Source organism: Aegilops tauschii, chromosome 4, assembly GCF_002575655.3.
Source record: "Aegilops tauschii subsp. strangulata cultivar AL8/78 chromosome 4, Aet v6.0, whole genome shotgun sequence".
Classification (NCBI taxonomy): Eukaryota; Viridiplantae; Streptophyta; class Magnoliopsida; order Poales; family Poaceae; genus Aegilops; species Aegilops tauschii.
This window is the reverse complement of record NC_053038.3, coordinates 385,752,338-385,763,028: the sequence shown is the minus strand read 5'-3', so window position 1 is coordinate 385,763,028 and position 10,691 is coordinate 385,752,338. Positions and strand designations below refer to the sequence as shown.

Genomic DNA, 10,691 nt, shown 5'->3' with positions numbered 1-10,691 from the left:
CAAAAAGAACACACATACTTATTGCAAAAGTTTATTAGCCCTCGAAGCAAAGTACTACTACACATGCTCCTAGGGGGATAGATTGGTCGGAAAAGACCATCGCTCGTCCCCTACCTCCACTCATAAGGAAGACAATAAAAAATAAATCACGGTCCAATTTCATAGCATAACGAGAGACCATACGTGCATGCTTCGGAAATCACAAACCTTAACACAAATATTCTTACTTCATCTATGCTTGTTTTGTTGACATGGTAATCCAGTAGTGTGGTGAAGCTCCCCGCATTATGAACAATGCCACATTATGATATTGATATTTTGAACTTACTCTTTATTTTCTAATTTGAAATTGGATGGAATTGACAACACAATTATTATCTTTGTTTATACACATGCAAAAATTTTCATCTCTCTGCTTGTTTCAGGGTGATATGCATGATGGCATGCACAAGTCTGCTGAAGGCTGTGAGACAAACCCAATGTATATTGCAGCAAAGAAGGCAAAACATCTTGAAGATAGCGAGACAACCCCAAAGTCTTGTCTTGATGCAGTGTTCAAGTTACTTGAGACTAGCGGTCAGACAAGCTCACAGAATTCGCTGTCTGAATCAATTCGACTTCTTTAGTCCCAAGTTCTAGCAGAAAGGCATTCTGCAACTCAACTTCGACTTGAAGTCCTATCTCTAAGAAAGATTGCGGAGAACACCAATGAGAACCTCATTGCTAAACAGCTACACCTGGAAGCTATGATCGACATGCTAGGCCGGTCTCACAGCCTTGCTCAGCAGCTTGTGCAGCAATTCCCGTGCAAGGGTAACCTTTCTTGAACTGTCTTGGAAGTGGTCTTGGTTCAGTATTATTTTGTTACGCTGCAATGGCGCCCAGTTTTTGTAATGTGCTTCTTCGTTGCGCTTTATGATCACTAGTGGCGAACTTCGATGCCCACTGGATGTAATATACCATAAATCCTTTATTATATAGTGTAGGTTTATTCTAAGTTAATATGCCGTAATTTCTTTATTGTATAGAGTAGGTTTGTTCTTAATTCCTACTAGTTACTGCCATCATTCGCTATCTGAAAAAAATGGAGAATCTGATGTAGTTGACTGGGCCAAAACATTCGCCTCTAACGGGCCTGCATTTTAGCAGGCCACAATTGGGTCGGCTGCAACTTTCTTGGGCCTGAAAGGCCATTGGGGCCTTCACACTTTGCGCCAGGCCCACAACTTACACGGGCCTATATTTGATCCAAAGTTTAGTTGGGCCTTTAGTGGACCCAGCGCTTAGTTGGGCCCATGTAGCTTTGGGCCATTAGCAGGCTGAATATTCTGCTGGCCTGTTACGGCCCAGAAGAAACCATGGGCCTTTAGCAGGCCGAAATACATGTCAGGCCTCAATTTTCACTAGTCGTTGATAGGCCATCAGCAGGCTGAAATGTAGACCAGACCATTATTGGCCCTGTTATATGACGGGTCATTACCAGGCCGAAACATATCTCGGGCCTTAGTTGGCCCACTGATATCATGGGCCTTTAAGAGGCCGAAAGCTTAGTAGAGGCATCAACGGGCCGAATTATACGACAGGCCTTTAACAGGCCCAAAGTCACGTTGGGCTGAACTGTTGCCACCTTGATCACGGGCCGTTAGAGGGCCGGATGGCGCGTCGAACCATATATGGCCCATGGGCAGCACGGGCCATTCCCAGGCCGAAAGACACACCAGACTGAAATGGGCCCATGTCTACATCGGGCCTCTAACAGGCCAAAATGTCACTGGGGCGTAATTGGGCCCAAATATTCGGCGAACAGTTAATGGGCCAGACCTGGCTTCAGGACATAAATGGGCCATGTTTAAACAGGTCGTTATTGGGCTGGCCCACTACCTGAGTAAATACTACGGGCCTTTGACTGGGCCGGCCTTTTTAACCTATACGGGCCTCTGTTGGGCCCTACCACGTGTCGACGTATCATAAGTATGTCTCCTCCATTGGACGGACGACATCTGGCCCATCGAGGAGCCGACACGTCTTTCCTCCGGTCAATGATGATTTTACATGTGGAAAATCTCCATTGGTCCGGGCTGTTAACGGGTTATCGGATCCAAACCGGAACCCGATAGCTTAACGGCGACCCGTTACGGTGGATGCCACATGTCGGTTACCCTTGACGAAAGTACTTCCATGACACGCCATTTATCGTCATGAAAGTGGACACTTCCGTGATGATAATTTTGGTATTGTCATGGAACACTTCTATGACATCACAGGTATGACTATCTTGATTATGTCATAAAATCGTCATGAATGTACATGCATGACAAAAAACATGACCTATTGTGACAAACACGTATCATCACGGAAGTGTATTTTTTGTAGTGCTTTGTCTACATCATGTCATATTACTTAAGGCGTTACTCCGTTTGTCATGAACTTAATACCATAGATGCTTGTTGGATAGCCTTCGATTGGTGGAGTAATAGTAGTATATGCAGGCAGGAGTCGGTCTACTTGTCTCGAACGTGATGCCTATAGACATGATCATTGCCGTGAATATGTAATAACTATGTGTTTTTTCTACCAATTGCCCAATAGTAATTTGTTCACCCACCATATGTTATGTGTACGAGAGAGAAGCCTCTAGTGAAAACTATGGCCCCTAGTTTACTTTAATCTTATTATAAAATCCAAAAATATTTTGCTGTAATTTATTTACTTTTATTTTACTTTGCAATTTATCCATCTATCTTTACAAGATTTAATCCTTGGAAGTAACGAGTTCAAGGGGATTGACATCCCTCTTGCTCACGTTGGGTGCAAGTATTTGCTTTTCGTGTGTGCAGGTGCTAAAGACGGAAATTTGTGTGGTTCTCCTATAGGTATGATAACCTTGGTTCTCACTGAGGTAAATACTTATCTCTACTGTGCTGCATCTCCCTTCCTCTTCGGAGAAAATCCCAACGCAGCTCAAGTAGCAGTGTCTCTATCAAGTCGATATATGACTTCTCGGTGACTGATCCTTTCGCAGAAATAATGCATGACTCGAATTCGGAAGAAGATGAATTTGATTTGTAATAACAGTTTGAACTTTGTAATCTTTGAATTTTGGCCTTGTAATGTTAGAATTTGAACCTTCCAATATTTTTGGTATTTGTGGTACAATGTTTGAAATGGCACTGTCTTCTTTTTTCTTTGAAATGTCCTGCTGGAATTTATACATGTGGAGTAGTCCGAGTACGGATGCAAGCGAACGGCGTCCGCATGACATGGGATTGAGATGATTCAAAAGGCAAAGTTCTTTGTTTATACGAAATGAACTTTCTTGTTGACTATCTTTCAGCTTGAAGACATTTTAGATTAGCTTGTACATAAGGCAATTTATTTCTATGTAATTATATTTTCCAGTTCATGCTCTCATAGTCCATTACAATGAGAGCACGCACAGATAAATAACCAATGGATTTCGATAAGAGCATCCGAACCCTAAACCCTAAAAATTAGAATGTAATTTGTTATAAACTCTGTCATAGCAGAATTTATAAGGTACTATGTTCTAACCACCTACACACCGTTTTTATATTATTTTTCTAACCCGCCTAACATTTTTTGTGACACAAAACATTTTCTGTGACACTACAAATCGTCCCGGAAAATGGGCATCCCTAGTGACGCTCCAAAACGTCGCTGAAAATCAGGTCAGAACATCGTCAAAGTTGCCGAGGGCTCCAAAGGGGTCTAGTTGGGATGTCGTTTCGGCTGGATTTCTCCTCTCAGAGTCCCATATGCCCTGTGTCAAAGTGCAAATAGCATATGGCTGAAAACCCACACCAAGAAAAACAATGATATCAAACAAATTGCGCAAGAGGTCATGGTTATCGATCCTATTTGGATGATGCCCTGCCATCACTACATCCTATGAGACACACTCCCTTAGGATTAGACCGAGGCACGACTCCTTGCAAGGTGCGCAAAGGCCTACGTTGTAACTAAAGTCGAGCTTACAAGGTGCACAAAACCTGGGGAAGCAGTTCCTACAGGACATCCCGGGGATAGCTAAGATGAAGTGCATCGATTGGCAGTAAATCGACGATAACAAGACAACTTTGATGTCGTGGATCGATGATTTACTTCTTGTGGCATTGACAAGCTTGTGAGCAAAGTCAAGCAGAATTGGTGTGGGGAACTCATCCTCTAGTTCTATACCATAATTGGTGTGAGGAACTCGTCCTCTAGTTCTATATCACAATTGGTGTGACGAACTCATCCTCACAGAGTATGATAAAAAAGCTTGATGTCTAGGAGAAGCCAAATATTAGTGCTAGAGCTTGCGGGATGTACAAGAAAGATTTCAAGGAAGGAGAAGTGGTTGAGTCGGGACATACCAACTTTCTCTTTCATGGCCTCTACACTATCAATGGTTCTTTGGCAAACCATCTCGCCAAAGGTTGGAGACTCAAATCATGTGAGGTCGTACTCCATCGACTTTCTCATTCATCTTGGTCGGTGCACCTCATAAATGTTATGTTATGGATTTCAAATTCGATATGGTCAAGAGGACGAGTAACGAGCTTAAACACTCATGTTGCTATGCCCCTATAGCATCCAGAAGCTCATCAAATCCAAATTCTTTGGAGGCACTTATGAGATGTAGGTTAAGTACACTTAGTTTACTCCCTCCATTGAGCACCATGACATCCTTCCTCGTGTTGATGCAAATGTTCGGCCACCCAAAGTGAAAATGTCCAAGTGAAGGATCCCACATGTACCTCGGACAACTCCAGGACCTTCTTATTCAACTCTCTCGGTGGTTACCCACTCAGATTTCATAGACAACTCCCGGGCAAGTATTCCTTCTCATGTTCTTGTCTTGTCTATATCGAGCAAAGCATGGCTACCTTTGCTATCTGCCAAGAAGCCTTTGAGAAGACGGTGGTGAGCGAGTTCCAGTCCTTCCACAAGCAAGTTTTATCCATTACAAAGAGCAAGAGATGGTGTCATAGAGAAAGATGCCATGGAATTAACCGACTCCCTCCACAATCGTCGAAAGTGAGACCTCCAGGGCTTAATCGACAGCGCCCATCAATGGGAAACGGATCCCCTAACATCCTCAAGGGATGTCACGAAGCTACAGTGAAATGCGTGTGTAAAGTGAAGAAGGGGTGGCATGGTTACTGTAGCAACTACTGTGCGGTGGCTACTGTAGCATGTACAAAAATAAATCAAAAAATAATTTTATTGCACCATAAATTTGTTTGTGTGTAATTTTTGTAAATGTATACAGTAGATTTGTAATTTGCAAATTAATTATAATCATTTTAAGCTTAACCATATGGATGTGAAGAAGGGATGTCACGGTTACTGTAGCTTACGTGACATCCCTTGAGGATGTTAGAGGATCCGGTTCCCCATCAATGACCCCAACCGTCTAGCTAGTGGGACGGTCATCCTCTCCTTTTGGTGTCCTGATGCAGGGGGAGAGATAGATGCTAGATTTGCTTTGTGAGTCAAGGGGGAGATAGGGTAACATGCGAGTGTTGTCTTGGCTAAACAAACCAAACGGGCAATGGAAAAGGATACCAATATGAGAGTATATACGAGCAACTATTGTACACGGAATGGGCCGGACGGCAAATAACTTAAATTTATGACGAACATGATAGATGTGTGTGGTTCTTCGTTCATCCCCACTCAGAATCAGGCATGCATAACAGCGATACGTATTCATTCAGTCATTCGTTCATTCATCGGTAGCAAACATGCCATCACAAAAGCAGTAGTGCAAGCTTTACAGTTTACACCCATATATGCACACTGCTGTCACACAAGTGGAACATGCACACGTACGTGCTCTCGTCTCGCGACAGAGCTATACTACTGCATATACTCTCCAAGACCCAAACATAAAATACTAGGAGTAGATACGAAGTACATATACACGGCAGCTTGCATGCATAATAAGCTGCTAGCTAAGCTTTGGTCGTACTGCACTTGGTACCTACGTGTCCTTGGTTCGACTGTGTGAACCGCATGATCCCATCATGTCTGGGGCCGGTTGGTCCTGCATGCGGCGGGACAAGGTTATAATCAAGTGAGTACTTAGTCTACTGATCGGAAGTGCATACATAAATATCGAAAATCACTGATGATCGTACACGTGTATGCCTACCTGTTCCTGCCGTTGTTGCGGTTGGTGTTGCCGTTGGCGCCGCCGTTGGGGTAACCGTAGCGGCCGGACTCGATGTCGCCGATGTCCTGCGTCAGCAGGTCGTAGTGGCGCCTGACGTCGTCGGCCGTCTTGCCGCCGCCGACCGCCGCCGCCACGCGCTCCCAGAGGCCGGCCGTGTCGCGGCCGTACGTGGCCAGCGCGCGCTCGAACCTCTCGTTCTCGGCATCGCTCCACGCCATGTCCACGACCTTATCTCTACCTCAGAGCTCTCTCGCTACGCTTCCTAGCTCGACCTGACTAGTTTGGCTTCTTGTGGCGACCAATGGATGGATCGACCTGTGGGTTGCTGCTGCCGGAGGAGTACTCGATGGATCCATATTTATAGGGCCGGGGACGAAAGCCGTTGGCTTCGCGGCAACATGGATCTAATAAAAACTGCCGCAAATGGCGCAGCAGAGCAGTGCCTCTCCATTAAACTATCGAGGCTAGCGAGCTAGCGCTCGCCAAAGTGCTCCGATGCAAATTGCACTAGGCAGACAGGCAAAGGCGACGACGACGTCGCCGCGCGCATCGCCGGGCGGCTACGAGGAATGCCTAGACAGAGAGCGTGTGCGCGCGCGCGCGCCGGCCAGCGATTGGGGGATGCGTTTTATTCGACCGGGCCAACGTACGTAGGAAAGCATCGCTGCTTTGGGTGCCAATTAGCTCCTTATTTTAACCGCCTCTTGCTTGGCTTGATTTGTTAATGATCTGGAGGGTAAATTGGTTTCCAGATCAGCGGGATCGATGCTAATTCATCCTGGGTTAGCTAGCTAGCGACAAGTTTTCAGCTCTTCACGCGAAAGTTTTGATTTGAAGATCTTCGACTCGATCGTGAAGCCAAACTTCATGCAAGACGCCAAGGATTGTCTCCAGTGCATTCTCGAACTGTGCATATGATCGAGTGTGAGTTACTAGTATTTTTACAGCCAAGAGCCCGAGATCATGGTCGGCAGTCGGCACCACGCTAGTAGATGCATGGATGGAACTGGATAGTCTAGAATTTTCTCCTCTACAAAACAACTTTTATCTTTTCTTAGGTCAGGACCATAAAAAGCAAAAAATTCCAAGGAGCTAGCTAGATCTTCATCCTGGATTGCTTGCCTTATATTGAAAAGAAGATGAGCCAATCATGTACGATCCCACAAATTTGGCATGGCCCATGACCGGCACACACAGAGGGGAGGTTCCATCACAAAAAAGAAGATGGGAAATGGGCCAAGTTGGCCAGCCGACTTTATGCCCAACATTTAACAAGCACACTACGGCACGGCCTACACCCAGCTTTAGGCCCCGAGATTACTCGTTCGGAGGCCATGGACAAAAAGCAAAGCATGCAAATGACAAGGAATGATGCGTCCATTGTTAGTCTGTAATATCTAGCGCAAGTGCCATCGATTCCCTTCAACACTATGGAACATTAACAACTTCGCAAGTGGATTATTATTGTACTTCATATATGAGATAATCACGCACCAGGTAGCATATATTATTTGGAATCAATGAATCGTGTCTCTGTTTGTAATGATGGTGTCACTGGACTTTGGACATCATGCATAGTTGTGGCTAGGTGTAGGTTAGCCTCAAGGCCTGTAGCTATGCAACGCATATGCTGCCACCACGAGTGGTGCCTTGATGACTAGTCCTTGTGGGATACTAGCTAGTGATCGGTGATGCGCTTTCAGTTGACTGGTGCTCTATACTGTCTAAGTCAGGCAGATTCAGCTACCTATATACCAATTTTTTTCTTTTAATTTGGTAGTGCTGTATTATTTTCAATATCATACTATATGATTCCACGGTAAAGGGAACTTCCCAACCGAACGCAACTACCGCGCCGGTTGAAAGCTAGCTAACCAACCAATGCAAATCACATACTTGATCAGTGAATAGTGACGTGTTCTCCAGGTAGCTAGAGGTCAGAAGAATCAGAGAAAGAAGCTCCACGAGAATGTACAACAATTGGTCCAAGTTATCTGAAGAAACAATTCTACGTACCACCAACGGCAGAAAGGTGGCAAGCATGCCTTGGAAGCTCCTAGACGGAGAAAGGTGAGAATATACATGCCATGTCATGCAATGAATTCACCGTCCTCTATAATGCTAGATTTTTTCTCCAAATTCTGTGGGCACACGCCCAAAGATTAGATGCCCCGGCTACTAGATTTTGTGCGTTGCATCAGCATCTACAACTGTTTCCCGTGACTGAATATATATTTCAACCCATTGTAAATGTTGGCATGGTAATAATTATTTCTGTCGTATCAATCTCTCTACGAGAGAATCTTCCATAAGAAACTTATCTCAAAGAATGTACCGACGCATATATCTCTACGTGCATGCTGTGTTGTCGCCTAACAGCATCCCTCGTGTACATGTGTGTTGTCGCCTAACAGCATGTATCTCTACATTTGCCGAAATCACCGGGTTACACGGCGTTTCTGCACCCAAGTCTAGATGCTTCTGGAAGTGACCAGTAAAATCGTTTGAAATTGTAAAAAAAAAACTCAAAAAAATATGATTATTTTGTGGTGGGTCGAATGCGTGATGCCCGTGCCACATTTGGTAGAGTTTGGACATTCGAGTTGCTCGTGACAAAAAAGACAAATTTTAGGTATGTGAGAAAGTTTGAAAACCCGCACTGTTCATAGTTGATTTTGTCTTCTTTTTTTGTGAGCTCCTTGAATGTCGTTTGCCCATGAATTTTTGCACGCACCTGGCGCACTCAAGTATCTTCAATGCAAAAAGGTTTCAGATTTTTTGAATTTACTTACTACTATTTGTTTTGATTTTATTGTTCACCGGGTGTAGATGAACGTAGGCTCCAAAATGAATTGCAGCAGTTTTGTTGTACTCCTACAAACACTTCCAGCGCTCCTGCTATACACCGGAGATGGGAAATTCTATATGAATCTAGCTAGTTTATAATAATGCAGTAAACAAAGATGACTGACTCTTGGAGCTCACCATAACTCAGGTCTCAGGGCAGAGCGTAACTAGCAATGCCCCTGCATCCGTTCGTTTGTAGCTTTCCACGTATTGTACGTACCAAACTAAAAGCTAGGCACCATATATTCCTCCTCTACGTAAGCAAATCAATCGAGCATGGATGTCCTGCGGGCTGTGATGAGTGGCCGAAGTTTCGCGGTCGCGGGGAATGAGAGAATAATTGTCCTTCCTGGATTCGTTTCAACTTCTAATTGCTCTCAAGGTACGTAACGTACAATATTTGTACTCACATGTTTTTTTTTTTAGAAATGGAGGAGGACCCCAGCAATTTGTACTCACATGTGTATATATACTCTATCTTAAAACATGCGAGGCACCCTATCGTCCAACCATCCGCCTCCCAACTTGGCGCACTCAAGTATCTTAAAATCAAAACTACTAGGTTTAGGGTTTCGTAGAAACACAACTGAAGAGAACTTTATAACGGAACTCCAACTATCTTGTGAATTGGGACGTTTGAGAGTGTTTCTGACAGCTCTGATCCACCAATCAAGCAACTACACATGGTAGGGAGGCGGTTTTCTCCGATTTATTTTCCTCTCGGACCGGTCCTAGATCAAAATCAAAGCGAGCTAACAAGAGGACGCGTGGAAGTGATTGGGTGTCAGGATCTAACTAGCACGGACACTGAATTCTCACACAACAGAAGAAATCACTCGAATTTTGGGGCAATTTTGGGGATCGATTTCATTCACTCGAGCAAGAGTAGCTAGGGTTTCTGGCCAGCCGGAACACGGCGGCTTAAGGGCCAAGCCCAGATACAATCAAGATGCCCTCTCCACAACCTGTAGGCGAGCTTAAAAAGGAGTTTAGCGAGGTAAAAAGAGAAGACAGCGACAGGTACAGTAAAACGACAACGCGCGGTAACTTCCAAAAAGTAAGTGACACAGTAGCAGCCGTCCGTTCTCAGATCAACGGATGCGACGACGATCTGGGCCGCGAAGCGGTACGATTCCCCTGCGTCCCTTGGATGGTAGATCGACGGCTGTCGCTTGTCTGGGCAGACTGAATCGGTATTGTGGCATTTCTGGTGTTGTCGACAGAAGCAGGCCTGACAATTCCCCCCGACAAAGAACAGACTTGCCCTCAAGGATGGAAATCAGGAAAAACCTTTTGAATGAAGGTTGAATCCTCCCAAGTAGCGTTTTCCACTGGCAGGTTGAGCCACTTGATACGCCATTGGACCACGGGAATGCTGATATCACCTTGAACTCGAGGGATCAGCTTCCTTTCAAGTATAGCTTCAGGTTGTATCAGGATGTTTCCTTGCTCATCTAACAGTGGTAGTTTTGGGTTTGGTACTGCTTCTGGACCGAGGTGCTTCTTGAGTTGGCTGACATGGAAGGTGGGATGTAGTTGACAGCTCTCAGGTAGTAGTAACTTGTAAGCCACAGTTCCAATTTTCTCCATTACTCTGAAGGGACCATAATACTTGGAATGGAGTTTCAGGTGCCTGTGGATACTTAAACTGGTGTGTCTGTAT

General features: G+C 44.8%; 1 protein-coding gene across 1 annotated transcript; it reads right to left on the bottom strand.

Annotated features, from left to right (window-relative positions):
* Positions 1-5,715: 5,715 nt before the first annotated feature.
* On the bottom strand, positions 5,716-6,645 carry LOC109741729 (protein RADIALIS-like 3). The gene is made up of 2 exons (XM_020300803.4): positions 6,161-6,645; positions 5,716-6,052 (listed from the first exon to the last, which is right to left on the bottom strand). Exons 1-2 carry the CDS (start codon positions 6,397-6,399, stop codon positions 6,031-6,033), a joined length of 261 nt encoding a protein of 86 aa, XP_020156392.1. The 5' UTR covers positions 6,400-6,645; the 3' UTR covers positions 5,716-6,030.
* Between the last annotated feature and the right edge of the window lie 4,046 nt (positions 6,646-10,691).